The sequence below is a fragment of the Bos indicus genome, chromosome 19 (genome assembly GCF_029378745.1).
Source record: "Bos indicus isolate NIAB-ARS_2022 breed Sahiwal x Tharparkar chromosome 19, NIAB-ARS_B.indTharparkar_mat_pri_1.0, whole genome shotgun sequence".
Taxonomy (NCBI): domain Eukaryota; kingdom Metazoa; phylum Chordata; class Mammalia; order Artiodactyla; family Bovidae; genus Bos; species Bos indicus.
Window position 1 is genome coordinate 51,866,387 of NC_091778.1, and position 26,903 is coordinate 51,893,289.

Here is a 26,903-nt window from a genome sequence, read left to right on the forward strand (position 1 = left end):
TAGATGTTTTTCTGGAACTCTCTTGCTTTTTCCATGATCCAGCGGATGTTGGCAATTTGATCTCTGGTTCCTCTGCCTTTTCTAAAACCAGCTTGAACATCAGGAAGTTCACGGTTCACATATTGCTGAAGCCTGGCTTGGAGAATTTTGAGCATTACTTTACTAGCGTGTGAGATGAGTGCAATTGTGTGGTAGTTTGAGCATTCTTTGCCATTGCCTTTCTTTGGGATTGGAATGAAAACTGACCTTTTCTGCCAGAAGCCGGTGAGGCATTCCACTCGTGACAAAGGTCATGAGGAAGGAGGCTCGGCATACGCAAAAGCGGGATCGAGCCTCAGGAGTCCCCCCGGATATTCTGGAGCATCTACCCCCAAAAAAACCAGAGTCTGCCTACTTTATTGCTTTGTGCTCTCACCTCTGACTTTACTGGGGGCTGTCCCCTACCACCATCTTGCTCTCTCTGTCAAAGAGTTAACTTACAGCTCCAATTAATAAAAGTTCCTGGGCAATTAGGAGTGTTTAAATCCAAACCCCTCAGATGGCTCTTATACTCGCCTGACAAGTTTACCCAGACTCCTACAGTTATGCATACGATTGTTTACAGTCTCCCAGCCTCGAGAGGCACGGGAAGCTTAAGATATTCAAATAGCTTAGAACCTCTCAGAGAGTTAGAAACTGTCAGAATAAAACTAGTAAAAGATTTCATTGATGAGCCAATGCTTGTTGCCAAGTTTTTACATCCCCTGAATTGTATCCTTGAATGTGTATTAATTAATATAGTTGGTATATAGAAAAAATAAGTAGTGGCCTTGGTGTTAGTAACTTTAGACCCTTAAGGTAATAAATTCTTTCCTTTGTTGTAAACCCATTACACATCCGCCCTATAGGAATGCAATTTTATCTTCGAAAGATGGCGCCAAACCTTAAAATAATTACTCTTAGAGAAAATAAGTCTTTGTTGATAAGTCCTTGTCAAGAGTCATAAAATGTTAATAGGCCTTCTGGCCAGAAGATGACGTAAATCACCTAAACCATTTGTATACGATAAATTTGCAGGAAAGAAACCCTGGTTTTTGATAAGGATCAAAAACTGCTGACTTTGCATCCCCTATTATCCTCTACGTGTAACTTAGGGTATAAAAGCCCCTGTTAAAAATAAAGCTACGGGCCTTGCTCACCAACGCTTGGTCTCCCCATGTCATTCTTCCCTTTAACTTCCAGCTGAGTCTCCATCTGGAGCGCGGAACCCACCATGCTTACTAATTATGCCTGGGCTTCTAAGACCCACTCGAGAAGGTGTCTAGGGTGGGGCACCTTCCGCTATTCGAGAGGGCGCCTGCGGCCTACGTAAGTGGTGCAAACTTCTTGTCTTGAAGTTTTATTGATCTCCCGCGTAAACCAAGCTACTCAGCCTCTTTTCTCCACTGAATTTTCCTACTGAGCTATCCTCATTCTATTACTCTTATATCTCTAATTAGCATATAAATAGTCGCCTAGGCCGTCTCTCCTTCGAATACCCTGGATCAGCCGGGGCTGGACCTCGGCACTTTTCCAGTCCTGTGGCCACTGCTGAATTTTCCAAATTTGCTGACATATTGAGTGCAGCACTTTCACAGCATCATCTTTCAGGATTTGGAATAGCTCAACTGGAATTCCATCACCTCCACTAGCTTTGTTCATAGTGATGCTTTCTAAGGCCCACTTGACTTCCCATTCCAGGATGTCTGGCTCTAGGTCAGTGATTATCTGGGTCGTGAAGATCTTCTTTGTACAGTTCTTCTGTGTATTCTTGCCATCTCTTCTTAATATCTTCTGCTTCTGTTAGGTCCATACCATTTCTGTCCTTTATCGAGCTCATCTTTGCATGAAATGTTCCTTTGGTATCTCTGATTTTCTTGAAGAGATCCCTAGTCTTTCCCATTCTGTTGCTTTCCTCTATTTCTTTGCATTGATCGCTGAAGAAGGCTTTCTTATCTCTTCTTGCTATTCTTTGGAACTCTGCATTCAGATGTTTATATCTTTCCTTTTCTCCTTTGCTTTTCACTTCTCTTCTTTTCACAGCTATTTGTAAGGCCTCCCCAGACAACCATTTTGCTTTTTTGCATTTCTTTTCTATGGGAATGGTCTTGATCCCTGTCTCCTGCACAATGTCACGAACCTCATTCCATAGTTCATCAGGCACTCTATCTATCAGATCTAGGCCCTTAAATCTATTTCTCACTTCCACTGTATAATCATAAGGAATTTGATTTAGGTCATACCTGAATGGTCTAGTGGTTTTCCCTACTTTCTTCAATTTAAGTCTGAATTTGGCAATAAGGAGTTCATGGTCTGAGCCACAGTCAGCTCCTGGTCTTGTTTTTGCTGACTGTATAGAGCTTCTCCATCTTTGGCTGCAAAGAATATAATCAATCTGATTTCGGTGTTGACCATCTGGTGATGTCCATATATAGAGTCTTCTCTTGTGTTGTTGGAAGAGGGTGTTTGTTATGACCAGTGCATTTTCTTGGCAAAACTCTATCAGTCTTTGCCCTGCTTCATTTCGTATTCCAAGGCCAAATTTGCCTGTTACTCCAGATATTTCTTGACTTCCTACTTTTGCATTCCAGTCCCCTATAATGAAAAGGAGATCTTTTTTGGGTGTTAGTTCTAAAAGGTCTTGTAGGTCTTCATAGAACCGTTCAACAGCTTTTTCAGTGTTACTGGTTGGGGCATAGACTTGGATTACTGTGATATTGAATGGTTTGCCTTGGAAATGAACAGAGATCATTCTGTCATTTTTGAGATTGCATCCAAGTACTGCGTTTTGGACTCTTTTGTTGACCATGATGGCCACTCCATTTCTTCTGAGGGATTCCTGCCCGCAGTAGTAGATATAATGGTCATCTGAGTTAAATTCACCCATTCCAGTCCATTTCAGTTCGCTGATTCCTAGAATGTCGACATTCACTCTTGCCATCTCTTGTTTAACCACTTCCAATTTGCCTTGATTCATGGACCTGACATTCCAGGTTCCTATGCAATATTGCTCTTTACAGCATCGGACCTTGCTTCTATCACCAGTCACATCCACAGCTGGGTATTGTTTTTGCTTTGGCTCCATCCCTTCATTCTTTCTGGAGTTATTTCTCCACTGATCTCCAGTAGCATATTGGGCACCTACTGACCTGGGGAGTTCCTCTTTCAGTATCCTATCATTTTGCCTTTTCATACTGTTCATGGGGTTCTCAAGGCAAGAATACTGAAGTGGTTTGCCATTCCCTTCTCCAGTGGACCACATTCTGTCAAATCTCTCCACCATGACCCGCCCGTCTTGGGTTGCCCCACGGGCATGGCTTAGTTTCATTGAGTTAGACAAGGCCTAGTGTAATTAGATTGACTAGTTTTCTGTGAGTATGGTTTCAATGTGTTTGCTCTCTGATGCCCTCTTGCAACACCTACTGTCTTACTTGGGTTTCTCTTACCTTGGGCGTGGGGTATCTCTTCACGGCTGCTCCAGCAAAGCGCAGCTGCTGCTCCTTACCTTGGATGAGGGGTATCTCTTCACCGCTGCCCTTCCTGACCTTCAACGTGGGATAGCTCCTCTAGGCCCTCCTGCGCCCGTGCAGCCACGGCTCCCTGTTAAACACTGGCAGCATCACGTACAGCTTCTCTTCTTGTTCCTTCTGGGTCATGTGCCGAGCGAGGAGGGTGGCACAGCTCTGTGAAGAGCCGGTGGAAACAACAGAAAGGTCTTACCAGACCCACTCCCACAACATATGTCTTAAGATAACAAGATTGGTCAGAAAAACTTGTCAAGGATAAACATGTCCTTGAGCAAGATACATTGTTATATTGACTAAAACAAAAGTGAAAGTGAAGTCTCTCTGTCATGTCCAACTCTGAGCGACCCCATGGACTGTAGCCTACCAGGCTCCTCTGTCCATGGGATTTTCCAGGCAATAGTACTGGAGTGGGTTGCCATTTCTTTTTTTGTTGTTGTTTGTTTTATTTTTTTTTAATTTAATTTTATTTTTAAACTTTACAAATTGTATTAGTTTTGCCAAATATCAAAATGAATCCGCCACAGGCATACATGTGTTCCCCATCCTGAACCCTCCTCCCTCCTCCCTCCCCATACCATCCCTCTGGGTCGTCCCGGTGCACTAGCCCCAAGCATCCTGTATCGTGCACGAACCTGGACTGGCAACTCATTTCATACATGATATTATACATGTTTCAATGCCATTCTCCCAAATCTTCCCACCCTCTCCCTCTGCAACAGGGGATCTTCCCGACCCAGGGATCGAACCTGGGTCTCCCCCATTGTAGACAGGCGCTTTACCATCTGAGCCACCAGGGAAGTAAAACAAAGCAAAGTAGAAAAAAAATTTTATCTTCATGACCCAGATAACCACCATGGTGTGATTACTGGGCTAGAGCCAGACATCCTGGAATGGGAAGTCAAGTGGGCCTTAGGAAACCTCACTATGAACAAAGCTGGTGGAGGTGATGGAATTCCAGTTGAGCTATTTCAAATCCTGAAAGATGATGCTGTGAAAGTGGTGCACTCAATATGCCAGCAAATTTGGAAAACTCAGCAGTGGCCACAGGACTGGAAAAGGTCAGTTTTCGTTTCAATCCTAAAGAAACTCAGTGCCAAAGAATGCTCAAACTACCACACAGTTGCACTCATCTCACATGCTAGCAAAGTAATGCTCAAAATTCTCCAAGCCAGGCTTCAATAGTACGTAAACCATGAACTTTCAGATGTTCAAACTGGATTTAGAAAAGGCAGAGGAACCAGAGATCAAATTGCCAACATCCATTGGAATATCAAGAAAGCAAGAGAGTTCCAGAAAAAGATCTATTTCTGCTTTATTGACTATGCCAAAGCCTTTAACTATGTGGATCACAACAGACTGTGGAAAATTCTTCAAGAGATGGGAATACCAGACCACCTCACCCAGCTCCTAAGCAATTTGTATGCAGGTCAAGAAGCAATAGTTAGAACTGGACATGGACCAACAGACTGGTCCCAAATCAGGAAAGGAGTACGTCAAGGCTATATATTTAAATAACCCTGCTTATTTAACTTATATGCAGAGTACATCATGAGAAACCCTGGGCTGGATGAAGCACAAGCTGAATCAAGATTGCTGGGACAAATATCAATAACCTCAGATATGCAGATGACACCACCCTTATGGCAGAAAGTGAAGAGGAACTAAAGAGCCTCTTGTTGAAGTAAAAGAGAAGAGTGAAAAAGTTGGCTTAAAACTCAACATTTAAAAAATGAAGATCATGGCATCCGGTCCCATCACTTCATGGCAAATAGATAAGGAAACAATGGAAACAGTGACTTTATTTTGGGGGCTCCAAAATCACTACAGGTGGTGACTGCAGCCATGAAATTAAAAGACACTTGCTCCTTGAAGAAAAACTATGACCAACCTAGACAGCATATTAAAAAACAGAGACTTTACTTTGCCAACAAAGGTCCATCTAGTCAAAGCTATAGTTTTTCCAGTAGTCATGTATGGATGTGAGAGTTGGACTGTAAAGAAAGCTGAGGGCCAAAGGATTGATGCTTTTGAACTGTGGTGTTGGAGAAGACTCTTGAGAGTCCCTTGGACTGCAAGGAGATCCAAACAGTCCATCCTAAAGGAAATCAGCCCTAAATATTTATTGGAAGGACTGATGCTAAAGCTGAAACTCCAATACTTTGGCCACCTGATGTGAAGAACTGACTCATTAGAAAAGATCCTGATGCTGGGCAAGACTGAAGACAGGAGAAGGGGACGACAGAGGATGAGATGGTTGGATGGCATCACCGATTTGATGGACATGAGTTTGAGCAAGCTCCAGGAGTTGGTGATGGACAGGGAAGCCTGGTGTGCTGCAGTCCATGGGGTCGCAAAGAGTTGGACATGACTGAACCTAACCTGCCTCTTGAGAAACCTATATGCAGGACAGGAAGCAACAGTTAGAACTGGACATGAAACAACAGACTGGTTCCAAATAGGAAAAGGAGTACGTCAAGGCTGTATACAGTCACCCTGCTTATTTAACTTATATGCAGATTACATCATGAGAAATGCTGGGCTGGAAGAAACACATGCTGGAATCAAGATTGCTGGGAGAAATATCAATAACCTCAGATATGCAGATGACACCACCCTCATGGCAGAAAGTGAAGAGGAACTAAAAAGCCTCTTGATGAAAGTGAAAGTGGAGAGTGAAAAAGTTGGCTTAAAGCTCAACATTCAGAAAACGAAGATGATGGCATCCGGTCCCATCACTTCATGGGAAATAGATGGGGAAACAGTGTCAGACTTTATTTTGGGGGGCTCCAAAATCATTGCAGATGGTGACTGCAGCCATGAAATTAAAAGACGCTTACTCCTTGGAAGGAAAGTTATGACCAACCTAGATAGCATATTCAAAAGCAGAGACATTACTTTGTCAACAAAGGTCCGTCTAGTTAAGGCTATGGTTTTCCCAGTGGTCATGTATGGATGTGAGAGTTGGACTGTGAAGAAGGCTGAGCACCGAAGAATTGATGCTTTTGAACTGTGGTGTTGGAGAAGACTCTTGAGAGTCCCTTGGACTGCAAGGAGATCCAACCAATCCATTCTAAAGGAGATCAGTCCTGGGTGTTCTTTGGAAGGAATGATGCTAAAGCTGAAACTCCAGTACTTTGGCCACCTCATGTGAAGAGTTGACTCATTGGAAAAGACTCTGATGCTGGGAGGGATTGGGGGCAGGAGGAGAAGGGGACGACAGAGGATGAGATGGCTGGATGGCATCACTGACTCGATGGACGTGAGTCTGAGTGAACTCCAGGAGTTGGTGATGGACAGGGAGGCCTGGCGTGCTGGGATTCATGGGGTCGCAAAGAGTCGGACACGACTGAGCAACTGAACTGAACTGAACTGAGCAACTGAACTGAAAACAAAGCAATGCAGAATAAAACATTTGTCTTTTTGTCCTTGAGAGCCCCAGACCCCTTTCTCCTCCTTGGGGACCCTGGACTTCTTATCAAGCTACCTAGGAACTGACTCTCTCACCTGACCCATTAATTGACTCTTGCCAGTGACCTGTGACCTGAGGCAGAAAAAGAACCAGGGACCAAGACCAGCCAGTCAGCTGGAGGAGGCACAGTAGGGAGGTCAGGGGAGCTCAGGGACAAAAATTTACCTGAAGCCAGAGCAACCAGCCAGAGGAGGAAGGAGAACAGAGGGAGTGGCTGGGAGGTGAGGGGCCACAGTGAGATACTGCAGCCAGAGGACCCAGAGCATCTCCCAGATCCTGCCCAGGCCCAGATCAGGTGTCCTTCCAAGGACACAGGCAGATTCATAGGCCTCGTGTCTCTGGAGACTGGAGTATCTATCCCTCTCCCCTAAAGGGTCTGACAACCCATAGCATGAGGCCAGGGTGGGATAAGGGAGATGTGTGCTCTCAGGGGACAGGAAAATGCAGACCTTTGCAGCCTGATGTCAGCCCTGGTCTGACCTCAGAGAACACAATGGCTTCATTCATGCATGGGATGTGCAGGAGTAGGTGTGGGGTACGGGCTTCTTTTGGGGGTGATGAAAATGTAAAATTGACTGTGATGATGGTTGCTATATTCTAAAAACCATTGAACTGTACACAAATTGTATACTCTGAAAGGGTGAAATGTGGTTTATGAACTCAGTCTTGATAAAGCCACTCACAGAGGCACACAGTCATACCCAGCAGAAGCCCAGGAACCCTCTGGGTACCAGGACACACAAGATCTCAGCTTGCTTCCTTCGCGCTCTGCTTTCACTTGAGGGCAGGGGACAGGCTGGGCAGCCTCTTCCCTCAGGAGCTTTCTCACCTACCCAGGAAGTCACAGGGAGTTTGGGTTAAAGCAAAGGGGACTACATGTTTGGAAGTGCATTAAAACTGCAGTGCCAGGTGGAGAGGGGATGGTCTGCAGAGAGAGATGCAAGGCTCTGACAGCGACACGCAGGGGATGGAAAGCGGTGTCAGGGACCCGAGGGGAAATCTGGGCAGCGGAGAGGCCAGGAGGGAGAGGATCGGGTGAAAGGCCTCCAGCCCTCCAGCCCCCACTCCCCAGCCTTTTGGATAAGACTTTCCTTCTGCAGTTTTAGATTAAAATAAAAAGACCCCAGGCAGAGGCAGATGGGCCCCCAGCCCACTGGGGAACACACCTGGGGCAACCTGAGTGTGAGTGAGTTTTTGCTGGAGCGCTGGTACAAGTCAGTGTCCATGCTGGAAGCAGAATCATGAGTCTTGGAGGGGGGCTGTGAACATGGGGTCTGAACCCGGCAGTTCTGCTTGGAAATGGCCTGGCCTAGGAGCTGGGAGTTCATCCGTACGAGTCATTCATGAAGTCAGGGTTTACTGAGTGCCTACTATATGCCAGGTGCAGGCTGGGTGTCAGCTTGGAATCAGCCTGAGCTGGGATGCTAATGAGGCCATTTCCAACAAAAAGAACACTCACCTATGTGGCAGAGTCCAGGCCACATGCCAGCCTTCTGGCCATGTTATTCCTGATCCTGACACCATGCCCCAAGGGATGGTCTAGGGCACTGACTTTGACCTTCTCAGGGTCACACAAGAGCAGGGATAGAGGGCAGAACATGAGCAAGGAGAGCATTGTGATTCCCGAAGGTGTATTAGGCCCCGTCCCAGGAGGCCAGAAGTGATGAAGCAGCTCTCACTGCACAGCCTCTGTAAGCCCTAGCCCTTGGAAGGGTGCTTCACAAATGGGAAACTGAGGCACACACAGCAGATGGCCATGGGATTACCCAGTCCAATTCTGGGGGCGGAGGGGAAAGGAGAAACAGGCAGAATCCTGGGGCATGAGAGGAGCCCAAAGAGCTGCAGCTTCTTGTTGAGAAAGGACACTGAGGCCCCAGCAGGGGACTGCTGACCAGCAATCAGCCCCAGGGCAGCTAAGGGAGTGGCCAGTCCAGTATTTCCAGGAAGCTGGGGCCAGGCCCCTTTCTGTTTCTAGCCTGCACTCATGGTTTCTCTGATGGGACTGGGCACCTCAACAGCATATTCTGCCAGCAAGGCTATTTTTCACTAGTTTGCCAAAAATCTTCCCAACGTCCTAAGACTGAGAAACTAGGTTCACCTCTGTGCATGGATATGAGGTGGTCCTGATTGCCCACCAGTCGATAGTGGTTGACCCCAGTTTGCCTTGAAGCCTCTCATTCTGTCTTCAGGCACTGCTATGTAACGTTCAGGAACTGATGCTTCCTCCTCCAACCTGACCGCCAACAGTTTTCAAACAGGGTCTGCCCTACTGTGGCGGAGCAGTGGAGAGGGAAGATTTGTGAATGGAAAGACCAGGCATTTTCCTCCTCTGCAACTAGAGAAGATGATCCTGAATCAACAGCCTGTGCAGCTATCTCACCCACACCTCTACGTAACCCCTGTGCTCAGAGTAGTATGTCTGTTGGCTGTCCAAAAATATGCATTAACAGCTTGTTCATGGTTCCTTCTTTTTGGCTGGGGCAGGAGATAGGCCAAGAGAAGAATCCAGGTGAAACTCATTTCCTTTTGGTTCAGGGGCCTCTCTGAAGAGCCAAGGCAGACTAAATGAAACCAGAGATCCAGTTTCCAGGAGACAGAACTGGAGAGGCAGGCGATGCAGGTCTCATCCTCTGAACCACGGTAGCGTCAGCCTCACCTTTCAGTCTGACACCAGAGGTCCTCGAACTGCTCCTCCTTCCGACAGAGGCTTGAGCTTGCTGTAGGCCCTTGAGCCTGCTGTAGGCCCGGGGCTTGGCTCAGAGGGTGGGAGGGGAACTGCACAGTGCACGCCCTGGCCAGCCCAAGAAACCTGTGCACACTTGTGTCCCGGCCTGTGTCACTTCCTACAGACACCTGTGCAGGGAAGGGCGTCCCCACTCCCACCACCCCAGCCGCCGAGAGTCCCGAATGCGTGGGTCTGGGGCCTGCAGAGACAGGCTGTCCCCTCTCTCCCTTCGGCAAAGGGCACTGCCTGGAAGCCTGTCCCATGCCTGTCGCGAGGAGAAGCTGGCTTCCCAGACACCTGCGGGGACAAACGAAGTCCCTGCGAGAGCACGTGGATCCTGCATGCGGAAAGGGACCAGGCAGGGGGCTCTCGGCCAGGGACTGCTGGGCGGGGGTGGGCAGGGGGCAAGGAAAGAGGAGGACTGGCCGGGACACCCGTGGATCGCGACTACGCCACACAGCACTGGCCCCAGGCCCTGCCCTCACCCAGGCTCTCTCCCGAGGCCCCGGCCGCGCCCCTAACCCCGCCCCTAGCCCTGCCCCTAGGCTGCGCGGCCTCGCCGCCTGCCCTCCGCCCGAAGCCGCGGCCCCGCCCCTCGGCCAGCGCAGCCCCGCCCCACCGGGTTGCTAGGGGAAGTGACGTCACAGCGCGATGGCGGCGGCTCCTTCAGGCAGCTGAAGGGAGATTTAGGCCCGGGAGATCCGAGTCCATCCGCGGCGGGGAGAGGGCGAGCGGGGCCGGCGGGGGCCGGGACAGGGGCGGCGGCGCTCGAACTGTCCCATCCGCCCCGTATTGAGGCGCTGGGAGCGGCGGGGCGACCGGAAAGCGATGGTGAAAGCGGGGCCGTGAGGGGGGCGGAGCCGGCAGCCGGACCCGCAGTAGCGGCAGCAGCGGCGCCGCCTCCCCGAGCTCAGACCCAGGAAGCGGCCGGGAGGGCAGGAGTAAAGCGGTCCCGCCGCCGCCGCCATGGAGCTTAGAGTGGGGAACAGGTACCGGCTGGGCCGGAAGATCGGCAGCGGCTCCTTCGGAGACATCTATCTCGGTGAGGCGCCCCTCCCCCCGGCGCGGGCCACCCCAAACCGGCGTCCGCCGGCCCCGGTTCCGTTCCGGCCTCCGCCCCGGCGACCCCGCCCCCGGCGACTCGAACCCCAGGCCCGACCCTCTTCGCCGCTGGCGGTGAGCCGGGTCCCCGCTGGTTCGGATCTCCCAACTCCCCAGGCAGGAACTTTAGGCCTTTTTGACCAGCGCCCCTCCACCCCACCACCCCACTCCGAGGGCACCTGCTTAACCTGAGCTCGCGGCCTCTGGGCAGCGGCCGGGAGCCTTGGTTAGGCCCTCGCTGCCCGCTCTGCCTGCCCCGCCTGGTGTCCGCTCCCAGTGGCCCCCCCAGGCAGACAAAGGCCGTCAGCGAGTGCGGCTCCCACGTCCTACGCCCGTGCGGCGGGCACGAGAAGAGTCCGGGGCTGGCCGAGGCTTCCTCGGCGCTCCTCGTGACGGTGCAGCCTCAGCTGACCAGCCCCTCTGGCTCGGAGCCTGGGTCGTGGACCGCAGGTGGCGCGCAGGGTCGCCTGGGGGCCAGTCGAGTGGTCGTTGAGAACGTGTTGCGCATCCAAGTTCCGTACTAGGTACCTCGGCTTAAACGAGAATGACATTCAGGTGATTCTGGACAAAGTCAGCGCTAGGGTGTTGGCAGACTTAGAGGCAAATAAAGTGGCAAAGCTCTACTCATTGGCTTGCCCTTTTGCTATGAAAATTCTTCCAGGTAGACCGGGGGGGGGGGGGGGGGGCGGGGCGAAGATTAGAACGTTCCGGATGGCTTCAGATTTCCAGTGAAAGAAAGCGCATATACACGTGTGTAATAAAAGGTTGTCTTGAGTCTTACAGTTGAAAGTTTAAAAATACCTTATTGGGTTTTCCCAGAGGAATAATTGTATATAAGTTACTCCTACCCCCACATTGGGGACGTCCATCCTGGCACGCGGTGCGTGTGCAGAGGGACTGTCATTGCGCAAGTTTGGGGGTAAACATGCTCTGTGCTTGCGCAGCCCGCTCTGGTGTTTTTGTTTGGCTGGTGTCAGGGAGGGTCAGGAATAGCTTCGTTTGTCAGTAATGCTTCTGGTTATGCCTTTCAGATGGTCCCAAGTCCGTGTGCTCACTGCCGCATCCTTGGCTATAGTTCGCAAAAGGATGCACGACCTCCTGGGCTGACAGTGTAAGAGGAATCCACACTTAGGATAGTTCCTAACTATTTTTGGTAGCCTTACCCTACGGGGAAACGTGTCACATCAGTGTGTGCTTTACTTCCCTGCTGAGTAGAATACACTTTAGAGACACTTGCATTTTGCTGTTTAAATATTTATGTCCGGTAGTCAGCAGTTGCCTTCTCAGCAGTGTTTTGGGAGGCAAAGTGCTGGGTAAATGCATGCTGTTTGCCTTATTTATAGAACAATAGATTTTGGCAAAAGTTTTAACCTAAGACCTAGGAGCCATACTGAAAAGCCAATCCATTAGCCACCTTTACACTGATAGGAAAAAGTCAAGTGTTTTGAAACTTTTTGTTCTCTGGTCTGAAACCTTGCCAGACAGCTCTCTGCTTTCCAAAACTTTGTTCAGTCAGAGTGTGGAACACTGTCACCAGGGCATTCACAAAGAAGTTGAGAGTTTTGTGGGAGACCCTGTAGGCTTATTCACAAGTGTGTCCTTTGGGCCTCACCTTGTTCTGGGCACACCAGTGGTGCTTGATACAGATCATCATGCTGACTGGTCCCAGAGGGATCTGTCTTCAGTTTTCTCCTTCACATTTATCCTAAGATGGATACACTGTGGCTCTTGAGCACTCCTTATGAGTACCCACATGGCCCAGCCCTTGGAATACACTTAGAGTTACTTGTGTGTGGTTGGATACAACCAGTTATTTTCATCAGCCATGGCTCTTGGCCCATGTAGTGGTGGCTTCAGGCTACATGCTACCTCACTGAGAAAATGTGACGTGGTCTTGTTAGATTGAGATGTGTGACTGGAAAAGTGGGTCAGAGGTGGTTCAGTTGCTAAGTTGTGTCTGACTGTTTGTGACCCTGTGGATTGCAGCACCAGGCTCTCTGTCCTCCACTATATCCCACAATTTGCTCAGAATCATGTCCATTGAATTGATGGTGCCATCCAACCATCTTATCCTCTGCTGCACCCCGTTCTTCTTTTGCCTTTAGTCTTTCCCAGCATCAGGGTGTTTTTCCAGTGAGTTGGGTCTTCACATTAGGTGGTCAAAGTATCGGAGCTTCAGCATCAGTCCTTCCAATGAATATTCAAGGTTGATTTCCTTTAGGATCGACTGGTTTAATCTCCTTGCAGTCCAAGGGACTCTGAAGAGTCTTCTCTAGCCACCACCATTTGAAACCATCAATTCTTCAGCTCTCAGTCTTTTTTATGGTCCAAGGACCATGGGATGTATTGAGTCATCTGTACCACTGTTGTTTCTGGGTTGGTTTTTTTTTCCATTTTTTAGGCAATTAATTAGTCATTAGTTGAGGAATGATGAATTTGGTTCTCATCTTAAAATTATGTCCTACAAATTACAGTATGATGACGATTAAAGTTGTTCCAGTTGCTGTCACTTTGCTATAGGTCAGATCACTCTGGACTCCTCCTCCTCCACCTTGCTTTGAGCGTGGGGTTTGGGGTCTTCTTGGACTTTCTAGTGCTTTTAGGTGTTTGAAGCTGAGGGTTCAGAGCTATCCTTCAGCTTGCTAAATGCCTTATGAACCAAGAAGGCCCAGAGCTGGCCTCCCTTTCCAGAGGCCTGCTGTGCTGACATGAGCACTCAGCACTGTGCCCTGCAGTTTATTCCAGTCTTTCCCAAACTGTGATCCCCCTGTTCTCATGGAGCTCTATTCTTGTCCATGTTTGTCTTGTAGAGGTGGTTACAGTACCTTGGACCCACCGCCTTTCATGATTGGTGGAATGAAGGAGGTTTTCTTCCTGCAAGCTGTTGGCATTTGTACTTGATCCTGACAATCGGTTTGTCAGAGGATGGCCTCATCTGTCCAGTCTTCACCCAGGTGGACTTTGCAGTTTGACTTTATCATATACACAAACACTTTGGGGGGGGGACCTAAAGCTTAGTAACCTCTTCATACTTGGTTTTCATGTTTTCCCTTCTCTGACTTTCACTTCTCTTCAGTGGGGTGTCTGGCACGCAGTAGAGGCTCCAGAATGGTAGCTGACAGGCCAGGAGAGGAAAGCAGTTGCAGTGTGAGCTCCTGCAGTCACACACCTGTGTCCTCTACTGTGGTGGCCTGAGTGTTTCTAGATACCAAGTCAGCTGCTTTGTCAGTGGTTGTCCTACAAGAGTAACTTTTGACCTGCTGTTGAGAGGCCTCTCCCTATTTCTTAAGATAAGACAGCCATCGGTGGGAGTTAACCTTTCTCTTCCAGGAAAGGGCCAAGCTTAGGGTTAAGTTCACTTCATTTATCCTCTGCCTTTGCTCTCAACTTGAGGGACATAATTTTGTTTTCCTAGGACCAGCATCAACCTGTGTCTAAACATAGACTAACATCTTTACCTGGTGAGAGGGAACTCTTGTCTGACCAGCAGTGGAACTGCGCAAAAGAGCTGAGGTTGTTGGGGGATAAAACATCTCACTATAAACAGACACTAAGAGTAATCATGATGTACCGCTTGGTTTTGACTTGCTCTGAATCTGGAACCCAGAGCTCAGTAATACCTTTCAGATTTTTTCGTTCCCCATCTAGAAGTGGAGAAGGCAATGGCACCCCACTCCAGTACTCTTGCTTGGAGAATCCCATGGATAGAGAAGCCTAGTGAGCTGCAGTCCATGGGGTCGCTAGGAGCCGGACACGACTGAGCGACTTCACTTTCACTTTTCACTTTCATGCATTGGAGAAGGAAATGGCAACCCACTCCAGTGTTCTTGCCTGGAGAATCCCAGGGATGGGGAGCCTGGTGGGCTGCCATCTATGGGGTCGCATGGAGTCGGACACGACTGACGCGGCTTAGCAGCAGCATCTAGAAATACTTCTAAAAGTTACCTGTTGTGAAGGCCCAAGCTTTGTAATTTCCAGTTGTGGCAGACCAGCACTTTTGTTAAATAAGATTAAAATGCAGCAATGTCATGTTGCCATCAGAGATCTTGGGTGCTTCCTCGCTATCCTGTGTTTTCCCTTTGTGGACTGGTGGCAGTCTGGGGACAAGACGTGGGCCAGCACTGGTGGTAGAGCACAGGGGCTGCTGTCAGCCAGGGGAGTTGGGATAGGACTGCAGGGCTACAGAGTGGTGCAAGGGGTCTAAACTAAACAAGGGGTCTCTCTTGTTTAGTTCCCATGGAACATACAGAACTTGAAGCTCTGCTCCTTCACCCAGTGGTGAAGACCTCTCAGAGGAGACAGCCTGGAGTGGGTGCTGCCCTCGAGTCTGTTTGGCACAGAACCCATGTCCAGCCTTTCCTCTTTCAGTCATCAGACTCAGGGCACCCTTTGCATCTGTGATGCTGTAGGGGGCTGACTCTGTTCTGATACGATCGTGGAGGAGGTGGACTCTGTCCTGGTGTAATCTTAGGGTAGGCTGACTCTGTCCTGGTGTAATCTTAGGGCAGGCTGACGCTGTTTGCTGGTGTAATCATGGAGGAGGTGAGCTGTTTCCTGGTGTAATCTTAGGTGAAGCTGACTCTTGCTCTGTGTGGTCTTGGGGGAGGCTGGCTTTGTTGCTGGTGTGATGTTAGGGGAGACTGGAATTCAACTGTGTTTCAGAGTTGCCTGTGGTCATTTGTCCCCAAGACTGTCAGTATTGCAGGGGTGACTCAGATGTTAGCTTTATCAACCATGATACAGTGGAGCTAGAAGTGTTCTCAGCCTTTTTGAAGGTGCAAGTTCAGTAGGTAGCCTGTGCAGGCTCAGGCTATGTTGTCATTGAGAACCTGCCTCTTGGCAAGGTTGACGGAACAGACATAGTTGAAAGAGCAAGAGTGCTATAATCACAGACTTTCTGATGCTCCTGCTTTGGGGTGGGGGAGTAGCTGAGGTAACTAGAAAGATGAGTCATCTGTTCCTCATGGGCTGGCAAGTTCAGTTCAGAGTTCCAGGTCCTCACAGGAACTCAGAGTTCATTTTCCATTTACACAGTACATTTTAAAATGAAGTCATTTCTCTTGTGATTAGGTAAATTATCCCAATCTGAGGCAGGAAGGACAAAATGTATTACCTATCTTTCTTCGGAGTACCCAGGAGTTTTTGTGGCATGGTAAAGGGAGCTCTTCAATTGAAGGTGGTCACTAACAGTGATCAAATGGTGGTTATTCCCGTGGAACCCCAGCACTGGTGACCAGCTTTGTACCTAGGGCCACTAGAAATGGATACATTTCAAGCAGCTGTCCCAGCAGACTAGAGGAGACAGTTTCTCTTTTTTGGGCATTTACTGGGTTCATGAATGTCAAGCAGACAACTCTCCTGCAGGTCTTCATTGTTCTAATGCTTGCTGACCTTACTCTGCCTTTTGTCCAGGAGTCTCAGTGTGCTTTGTAACCAGCAACTCATTCATCCCCACAACTCCAAGAAACAGACTCCTCCTGGTCTCCCCTCTGAACTCAGGTGGTGAAACTTGAGTTGCCAGGGACTGGCAACATTGCTTTGCCCAGCATGGGTCTCGGTTTCGTCTGGGCTGCTGGAGCCAGTGTTAATTTCTTCACAAACAACCGTACTTCTGGGAAGAATTAAAGTGCTTTAACTTAGAACTGGTGAGGAAAGCAAAGGGAGACCTAGGTATGTGCTTTCTAAGACTGCTTTTCCTATTCTCTCTAGTGAATGTGCCTTGGGAGGGTGAGGGGGGTCTTGTAGCATAGCTTTGAGTCAGACTGGCACTCAGGAACATTTTTGTGATAAGCCTGCACGGGTAGTGGTTGTCACGTATGTAGGTCCACATTGTAGTAAAGAAGAGAGTGGCATCGTGAGGTTAAACCTCTGATCTTCAGTCATAGGCTGGTGATCAGGAGATGTGAGCAGATATGTTGCTAGTTTTAACACAAAATTGGCAAAAGATAAGTGACAAGTACGTGTTGCGTAGGTGTGATTAGGGCTTTGCGGACAGAACCCAGTCCTGATCCAGTGTCCCTAGGAGACACAGAGCAATGTCCTGGTCCCTGGGAGGGAAGGGACGTGCTGGGTCTCCCTGGGCCTGACCTGTGTTGGGCGAATGATGGCTCCTGCCGTGTCGTGGGAACCAAGCCCCCTTGAGAACCACCCTGCTGTTTGTGACTTGGTACTTGGGCCGCATGGACTGAGATGGGCTTAGGCCATGTGGTTGTTCAGTGGAAACCCAGCTTTCCCTCTGGAGAGAGGATTGTACACCCTTGAGGCCCATCAAGGAAGCATGGAGAAATGGGGTCGACATAGAATGTGTTGCCCTGGGACTCCCCATGGTCTAGCCTAGGGTGGGTGAAGGCAGGGCTGACCAGCAGGCTGGATGAGAAGGTTCAGACCAAGTAGGGATCCTGTGGAGAGAACTGTACAGCCTGTCTCTGGGTCTCCTGGTGATCAGAGGAGGGCCATATGGAAGTGGGTGATACAACGCCATGTAAAATTTTTCTATACATATTACATACTCCTATTTTAAAAAGTGAAAATAAGGTTATTTTCCCACAAGGGTTTATCTACCACTGACACCATTTTGTAGTAGAAAGTGGAGTACATCCATCAGCTGGTTGTCCTCAGAAGATTCTGAGAGCACTCGTTGTCTCTCCAGTGTGTTGTAATGTCGGGTTAGGTGGAAGATACCAGATGATTAACATTTGTGGTTTTCTTTCTTTGCCAAGGTACGGACATTGCTGCAGGAGAAGAAGTTGCCATCAAGCTTGAATGTGTCAAAACCAAACACCCTCAGCTCCACATTGAGAGCAAAATCTACAAAATGATGCAGGGAGGAGGTATGATTTTTACCTATTAAGAAAACCAAGGTGGTGTTTGATAAGGGAGATGGCAGATGTCATGAATCACAGTCTGGTTGATTTGGAAAGGGGGCAGGAACGTTCATAGCCTTTACCCCATCCTGTGGCTTCCTTCAGATACTATCTGAGAAGCCTGCAAAGGACCTCACTCGACAAACATCATTTTATGCTCTTTGCATGAATATTCCCTTCTTAGGGAATGTTATGTACTGGTGTCTTTGAACACGAACTTATGTCAGCACTGACTTGAAGCTTCCTGCTGATCCTCCTGTGCTGTCTCAGTCATGCCTGTGGCTTTGGGACGGTCCGCGGACTCTTCCTCCTGAGTGAGATCCCTTTCAGCTCAGTTACCGTCCCGCTTCTGTGAAACCTCCCCTTGGGCCTGAGGGTACCGGATGTCAGAGAGCACCCATCCTGATTTCAGAATCTCCCTTTTAGAATTCTCTAGACTCTGAGATTGTTTGGCTAATAGAGCAGGAAGGGGTCTTATTCGTGGGGCGGGGGGGGGGGGGGGGGGGGGGGTTTCAGTCCTGAAGACACTGCAGCATTTTGAAGGATGTGCCTGTGCTGCTCCCCAAGGAGCTTGGAAAGCCTAGGCACAACCCTGAATGTCTTGAATTTCTCTGGGGACAGGGCTTTGTGTGTGAAGAATAGCTGTGTTATTCCCTCTTGGAAACCCTTCAAGGCAGAAGCCCCCATGATACTTTGAGAGTTGGAGATGGGGGGTGGGCTCCTGGCACTTTGCCAAAGGAAAGCTTGTCTTCAGAGTCTGTGTTGGCACCTTTGTCAGGTGGAAAGGGAGGACTGGTGAGGTGACTTCTTGGCATCTTTGCTTCACAAAGCAGCTTAATTTGTGCTGCTGCTACCAGAAACCAGATCTGTGCTGCTACTTCGAGAAAGCACCATAGCTCTGTTGACGTAGCACAAGGTGTCTCTAGCAGCAGGTACATCTTAAAGCAACATTCAGAGTCCTGTGAGATGATTGCAGGTGGGGTGTCCGGTGCCTCTCATCCCTAGTATTATGAGACCAGAAAAAGCTGTAGGTTCTCGGATGGCACATAGAGAGGAGACTCCCTGGCCCCTCCAGTGCCCAGGAGAGGTTGACAGAGGACCCTGTCAGTGTGTCTGCCCTCTGGAGGCCCCCGGTGAGCTTCTCAGGCACCAGGTGCAGTCTCCACAGCTTTTAAGGTGGTGCTGAATAGGAACAGGTGACTTGGGATATGGCCTTCATGGTGGGAGGAGCTTGGTAATGGGGATTGGATGAAACCTTCTGACTGAAAAGCCTGTGCATTTGAGGAGCAGCATCTCTGGGAACTCAGCAGCTGGGCGCCCAGGGACAGAGGGAAGGAGAAGAACTGATGCCAGGGAGGAACTAATATGGAGTAGATTAAGACTCAACAAAGGGAATTCCCTGGCAGTCCAGTGATTAGGACTCTGCTTTCTCCACTAAGGGCACAGGTTCAGTCCCTGGTCAGAGAACTAAGATCCTGCCTCAACAGAAAAGAGTTTATTTGGGTTAGACAGGGTCTCTCCTCCAAAGCGTTACTGTTTATTGTGGAAGCTGTCTCCTGCATGGAGGACAGAGAGCAGCATCCTAGGTGCCAGTAGGCCCTCACCCCCTCCCCCAAGTTGGGATGATCAGAAATGTCTGCAGATGCTGCTAAATGCCCCTGCATGTACTTTCTGCTTAGACCCCCTATTTTAGAATGCAAAAGATCACTTACTTTAGTCTTCCCATGCCCTTCCCGTAGGATCATGGAAACCCACCAGAATTCTAGATAAGATATTCTGCTGTCTGACCCTGCCCACACGTAGATTGGGTTTTACTCTTGCTTCAGATATACACTTGGTGAATTCTATCAAGATGTAAATGTTTGTTTTAGAAAACTGATTCTGTCCGGGAGCAGAGAGCTCCATGCTGGTACTATTTTGTGAGCTTGTCGAAGCTGGGATGGCAGAGGAAATACAGGCCTCCGCCTGGAAACCTCATAGCTCTGCTGTTGGCCACCCTGCTGTATCCATCTTAGGTGGTACATCTCTGATCATGGTTTTTTTTTCTTTTTATACTGAGCTCTGGGCTTCTTTGCAGACAGTTGATAAATTGACATCATCATAGGAGAAAGCTTGTAGCCCAGGGCTTGCTTTGCCCTCTCTAGCTCGTAGTACAGTGTTGCCTGGGTTGCTGCCTGGTAATGGTGGCCTTACAGTACTCCACTAGAGAGAGGTGCTGTGCTGGCTCACTCAGGCCACCTAAGGGAGGGAGGGGTTGGCATTTAAAAAAAACAACAGCAACATGTTTGGGGGTGTGGATGAGATGGGTGAAAAGTTTCAGTTGTATGGTAGCATTTGGCAACCAGACTTACAGTGGTGATCACCTTTTATTAGTGTATACAAAGATGAAATTGTACACATGAAACTAATATGTTTTATACCAATTTTACTTCAATAAAGGCAAAAGCAAAAAAAAAAGACACACCAGTGTCAGGTATTGTTAAAAGTGTTTTTACATGTGCCAGCATGTTCTCCACCACAGTCGTGTGCAGTAGGTGTCATCACCCTCATATAACGAATGAAGAAACTGAGGCTGTTTCTAAAGAACACAGGTTTGAACATGAGCACTGTAGCTCCCAGACCACTCCTGCAGAGCAGCCCTCTATTGAGTGTCAGCAATCAGGAACGAGCCCCAGATCTAGTTGGTGCAATAGATTAAAAAACTTGAAATAGCAGAAATAATTTTAAGTTAATTATGTTGGTGAAGGACTTGGGTGGACACCCAGTTTTTATCAAAACAAAGTGGACTGCCAGGCAGAACCTAGAGGCTGACCTAATAACCCCACAAAGTATCTTTAGACCACATTCTCCTTGGAAAACCTTCGAGTGGAGATATTTTGTTTAGTTCACAGCTGCTTCTGGTCGAGGCTTGTGGCAGGTGTGGGAGGAGAGGGTGGGCCCTTTGTATGAGAATTCAGGCCAGGGGTGAAGGGTGGGAGCTCTGCGCTGATGGTGGGTGAATGCCACCAGTGACGTGGCAGTAGAAACAGGTGGCCTCTCACCCAAGTTCACTCTCATTTTACATGCCTGGTCAGTTCCCACAGTATATTTAAGACAGTTATAATCTTTTTTATTAGGAAAGGTTTCACAGTACCTAAGAACGTGTAGAGCTCGTGGCTGTTGGAATACTAAAATGAACCCCCAGAGCCATGTGCTTGAGAGAGCGAGCAGGAAGGCCTTCTGCACCCGTGTGCCCACCCAGGACTTCTCTGCAGCTGCCCAAAGCCTGGCTCCCCGTGCCCTTGCTTAGTTTGTTTCTAATTTTTTTTTTTCTCCATTATCCTGCAAGAAGTTAGTTTTTTAAAATCTAATGACATCGCCCAGAAACATTTGGCCATGGTATTTACAGTTGTTTTAAGGTTGAATTGCCAAACACTTAATGAACTATTGTATTTGCATTAATACTGAGTCCCTATCTTTACATTGAAACTTTCCGCAAATCCAACGGAAAGCATTTACCTGGTGGTATCCCTCCTGTTTCACCCCCAGGCATATGCTTTGGTTATCTTTGGACTGAATGAGGGAAAAAGTATCAAGTGTCCAGAGCTGCACATAATAGTCCAAGTGACCCATTTCCCATGTTAAGGGCAAGTGGGCAGGGGCAGCTGAGTGTCCCTGGCATGGCTGGTCACCAGGTAGCACTCTGATGGCTGTGTCTCTCACCTGCGGCCTCACATGTCCTGCCCCAGCCCCAGGAGCGGCAGTCTGGCATCCCAGGTGCGTTTCAGCTTTCTGGTCTCGCTGCATCACACCTCTGAGGTCATGGGGCAGCTGTCTGTGCACAGGGAGCAGGGTTATTCTTGTGAGTGGCTTTAGAGTTGATTGCTGCCTGGACCTCAGCATTTAGTTTGCAAGACAGTCTGCCAAGGATGAAGCAGGCTACATAGCATCTTCCTCTTCTGGCCAGGGAACCGAGAAGAGGAGCGCCCTGCTTCTACTGCATCTTATCTTGAGGTGATAAGGTGTGTTGGGGTCACCAGTAAGAGATGGTGCTGCCAGTGAAGTGGACCGTCAGAGCAGACGAGTGGCAGGTCCGTGCCCCACGTCTCCTAGTTCACACACTTCTGGACATGAGTAATACAGTCACACTGTGTGTATTCTACAATTTTCCTCTTTGACCTGCTGTGTTCCTGAGGTTCTTCAATGTTGACACAGTTGTGGTTCGATGGATTTCATTGCAGTTTATAGGCTCTTGTGTCTCCATAAACAGACCTCCCTGTGTTGAGGAGGAGCCCTGGCTGGCTTTTAGGGTTTTGCTCTTAATCATGGTGCCACAGTGACTCCCTCGCCCATACCCGCTGGTGCAGAGCCTGTTGGTGGAAAGGCATTCTGTGAAGCAGGCAGGTGCTCGGCCTGTAGGGTGGCACCCCAGCCACAGGGATGTGTTCCCAGGTGTTTACCCACATTTGCCTTCACCTGGAAAGTCTTGGGGGCTCCTGTTACATCCACATCATCTTCAACCTTGCCATTAATCATTCTTCTCCAGTGTGACTTGGCATGTCTCAGCTAGCAGAGAAGGGGGAAGTGTCAAAGAATAAAGATGGAGAAGAAAGAAAGAAAAAATTTACTTGTGCATGATCTGACTTCCTACATAGGAAACCAACAAGACAAGTTAGAGCGGTGAGCCAGATACTTCAGATCAAAGTATAAAATTAGTTCTCTTATTACACCACCAACAGTCAGTTAGGAAATAGAATTCTTTTTCTCCTCAGTGCAAGCTAGTCTTTATTCTTTACATTTGACAGGGAAAAGAGGAAAAGAGCCAGCCCATGTGACAGGACATGGCGAGTGAGAAAGGAAGTGGGGGCACAGCAGAGTCAGCCACTGAGTCTTTGCTTTCCGGGGGTGAAGTCCCTGCAGCCCCAGGGCTGAAGTCTCCTGTAGTTGGAGAGCAAGGGGAAGGGGAACCAGAAGAGGACAAACTACTCCTTCCTCATAAATTCAAGATTTCAAACAAAGCTTTGGTGTCTAACAGAGAACATGGAGTTCTATTTGTTTCCTGTTAAACAGTCGTGTGGCCACTTGGATAGACGTTTCTTACACTTGCACAAAAGCTCTTGAGTGACCTGGAGATACATGTATCTTCCCCTGAGTGATCTCCCAACCTCACTTTCTACAAAGAAGCACCCCCACCGACCTTCTCTCTTCCCTAGGATTTGAGATTAAAGTAGTTTTGATCCATGCAAATGCAGCAGTGTGTTTGTCATGAATCATGTCAAGTAACAGCCTTGACCTGGAGTTGGGGACAAGGGATGGAATGTTTCTAGCTGCTTCAGTACTTCTGGACAAACGTTTTGAGTTGTGGAGATACGCGCACAGACTAAAGGTACAGGTGTGTTGGTGAGGATGGAGAAGGGAGTAGAATAGGAGTCAAGTTTTTAGTACAGAAGATTTGGTCTGAAATGGGGGAAGGGAACACGAAAGAAGGTCTTAAGACCCCTGTTTTGAGATGGGGGGTGGGGTACCCCCAAATTTGTGTCTCAGATCCTTTGCCTGGTGCACAACCTTTTATCCGTCTCTTCTTTGAATACAGTAGGAAGCTTGTAAACAACAAAACCCCAGAAGAACATGGGAAAAGGCCACTGCCTTATATTTACACCACCTAGGCTACCTCGTGTTATTTCCAGATCAGTGACTCATGAAGTCCTGTGAAGCCCCCACAAATAGTAAGTAGATGGGCAGACACTGGGGCGACAGAACCCAGCATCAGACATACGTCCCTCCATGTGCTCCAGTGTATCTACCCCATTCCAGCACTGAGTCCCAGCTTGTGAACTGAGCCCCTTGTCCTTCAGCTGCCACAACACTGACCACTGCTGCTGGGGGCAGGTTGCTGACGCCAGATACTAGGAAGAAGCCCTTGCCTGTGGTCGTGAGAAGCCAGGGCGAGAAAGCTCAGCGTTATTAAAGCGTAAGGATTTTGCTTCATTTTCACCTGGAGGCTCGAGCTGGTACCCTTTGAATCCACTTTTTACAGACACACAGGAACCCTGGTGAAGGCTCAGGGAGGTGAAGCAAGTCTGTGCCTGGGATCGCAGGTCCGAAACGGGAATCCCTCATCACACGTAGAGACAGCCCTTACCCAACCACGCTTCCTCTTGGTGCTGTCACCTGGTCCTGCCTCTCCTGACCTGTCTACACATTTCCTGCTCAAACTGATTTCCATCCTTCCAGTAGGAGATCAAGTGATGGGGCAAGAGTTAAAACCTTGTCTCCTGTGGAGCATTGATGGTAGAGAATGCACTGCTCTAGACTGAAATACACAGTGGAGCATTTCTATGAAGGAAAAAGTTAAAATACAGATGGTTCATTTGCACACAGCTAGTGCAGCTTGGCATCCTGAGAAAGTGGGCCCCCAGGGAGCAGTAAACAAGTGGTGCTGGCTTCGGTGGAGGGAGAGGGCTAGCAGGTCTGCAGCTGTTGCTAGCCATCTCTCTGCCTGTCCTCAGTCCCGTGTCCTATCCCAAGAACAGGTCAGGAGGAGGCCAGCAGGGGAAGCCCTGCCTCAGCCCTGAGAGAGGGGGTCCCAGAGAGCAGTGGTGTGTCCTGTGGTCTTGTGCTCCGCCTTCTCCGACACAGGAAGTGTTATTACTACATAGCCTTCCACAGGAAAACACTTCCATGTCCTGGCCACTTGGAAAAGCTGGAAATTTGGGAGTAGAGACCAAGAGGTATGCAGGTTCCGGAGGTGTTTCCTCCTCGCCCGCAAGCACTTGCCCAGAGCTGCTGCCTTCTGTCTCACCCCTCCCCTTGCCAAGAAGGAAGTGGGGGGATGCCATGGACCCTGCCTGAGGTCCATGGCAGTGCCCCTACCCACCCTTTCCCTGCTTTTGCCTCTTTGCTCCTCAAACCTTGGGTTGTGAAAAGATAGCCCCTCCCATGGCTGCTTTCAGCCCCCTGGTGACTGGAGAGACTCCATGCCCTTGGGGGACTTCTCAAAGTTCAGCTCCACTGCTTTGCCCTCCTTTAAGTTCCGTAAGCCCTCTGTGTACAGCTCACTCTAGGGCTTAGAGACATCCACTTGGAGGTCAGGTATGACCCCAGGGGTCATGGATGGGAAGCTGAACCTGGAGCATAGCGACCCACTTTCAGTTGCCAGTACTGCACAGCAGCTCCACTGGCTCCTTGGCACAGCCACCTGCAAACATCTCGTCGGACAGAGAACCAAGATCCCTGGTCAGGTGGCTGTTGGCCCCAGAGAAGTCCAGAGGCCAAAGTGGTGTTCTTATAATACTGCTTACAGTAGTGAAAGACGAACCATAAGTACAGAGGAATAAACCCTAAGCCAGGTGTGACCCGTATGTGGAAAACGCATCGGAGGATGCTGATGAGGATTCAAGCAAGCGAAGACATTCTGTTCATGGAGAGAACGACTTGGCAAGATGTTGTGTCCCAGAGCTGCTCAGAGAGAGGGCTCAGGGGATTCTGCTCACAGTCCAGCAGGGCCCTCCTCCCACAGGACAGGCCAACAGATTTGAAGAACGGTGAAGGGCCAGGTTGACCAAGACGTAAATGCCACACACTCAAGCCGGCACCCAGGTGGCAGCTTCTAGTATCACTCCACACCAAGAGGAGCCCAGATTCCAGGGTGAGCCGGGAAGAGGGAAGGTGAGTCTGAAGCATGTGGCTGAAAGGAAACAGGTACTCTGGCAGGAGTCCCGAGGACACAGGAACGAGCTTGAAGTGGCTTCAATTAAAGCCTCATCATGAATAACGGATTGTAATATGTGAAAGAGATGCTCAACACTTCTATTCAACATAGTTCTTTTGGACAAAAAAAAACAAAAGGTATCCAAATTGGTAAGGAAGAGGTAAAATTGTCTTTATGTGCACATAGGTGTACAGAAAACCCTGTGTACCGACTTCACACACAAACTACCAGAACTGATAATGAATTCATCAAGGTAGCAGGATACAAGTGTAACATACAGGAATCTATGTCATTTCTTTACACTAACAATGAAATAACACAAAGGGAAGGTAAAAAGACAGTCTTTTTAAAAATTCTATCAAGTAGTATAAAATACTTAGGAAAAACCTAAGCGAGGAGGGTGAAAGACATATGCTGAGAACGATTGAATGCTGATAAAGGAAATTGAAGATGAGTTAAAGAAATGGAAAGATATACCGTGCTTTTGGATTGGAAGAATGAATAGTGTTTAAATGGCCATACTACTTAAAGCAATCTACAGAGTGGATGTGACCCCTATCAAATTACCCATGACATGCTTCACAGAACCAGAACAAATAGTGCTGAAATTTATGTGACACATGGAAGAGGGGAGAATTCACACATCCACAATGTTCTGCATACCCACACACACAATCCTAAGATTTATATGACACATGGAAGGGGGAGAATTCATGAGTCCAGAATTCTCTACACATACACACACACACAGTCCTAAAATTTATATGACGCATGGAAGAGGGGCAAGTTCATGAGTCCACAATGCTCTACACACAGAGAATTCATGAGTCTACAGTGCTCTATACACAGGCGGCAGGTGTGAAGTTAAGCTCTACAGAGGGGCAGAAGGAACAATCAAATGGAAACTTGCCACTTTGTGGACACTGTTTTGTTACTTGATTGGTTTAAAGGGTAACTGGATGGATACAAACATATCAGGTTGGTACAAAAGTAAATTACTGCCGTCTGTGAATTTTAAAACATTTTAACTAGGCTCAAAGACATCTTTATTGATCAAAACAGGAACCATTACAATGAACACATTGTTGCAAACAAGAAATAAGTTTGTTTATTCAAATCTGTAGCATAAAAATCTGTGCTTCAGGATTGGACCAACTTTTAGAAAGCATTTTCTGCCTCTTGCTGGTTGTGGAAGCATTTTGCTTGCAAAAGAATGTTGTTGAGATGCTTGAAGAAGTGGTAGTTGGTTGACCAGAGATCAGGTGAATATGGTGGGTGAGGCAAAACTTTGCAGCCCAATTTGTTCAACTTTTGGAGAATTGGACCCATTCTGTTGACCAACACAGCCACTGCAGTTTTCAGTGCATCTCATCGATTTGCTGAGCATACTTCTCAGATGCAATGGTTTCACTGGGATTCAGAAAGTTGTAGTGGGTTAGACGGGCAGCAGACCACCAAATAGTGACCATGACTTTTTTTGGGGGGTGCAATTTTGGCTTTGGGAAGTGCT

At 48.5% G+C, this 26,903-nt stretch overlaps 1 protein-coding gene across 5 annotated transcripts in view; it reads left to right on the forward strand.

Annotated features, from left to right (window-relative positions):
• Positions 1-10,440: 10,440 nt before the first annotated feature.
• Positions 10,441-26,903, forward strand: part of CSNK1D (casein kinase 1 delta) — a 37,700-nt gene continuing 21,237 nt past the window's right edge. The window contains exons 1-2 of one of the 5 annotated variants that reach the window (XM_070773858.1): positions 10,441-10,781; positions 17,560-17,670. In XM_070773858.1, the coding sequence (XP_070629959.1) occupies positions 10,706-10,781; positions 17,560-17,670 (187 nt within the window). In that variant the 5' untranslated portion in view covers positions 10,441-10,705. Of the gene's footprint in view, positions 10,782-16,278; positions 16,511-17,559; positions 17,671-26,903 lie in introns of those variants that run through there. The other 4 variants (XM_070773859.1, XM_019980906.2, XM_019980907.2 and 1 more) reach the window with 4 other exon arrangements.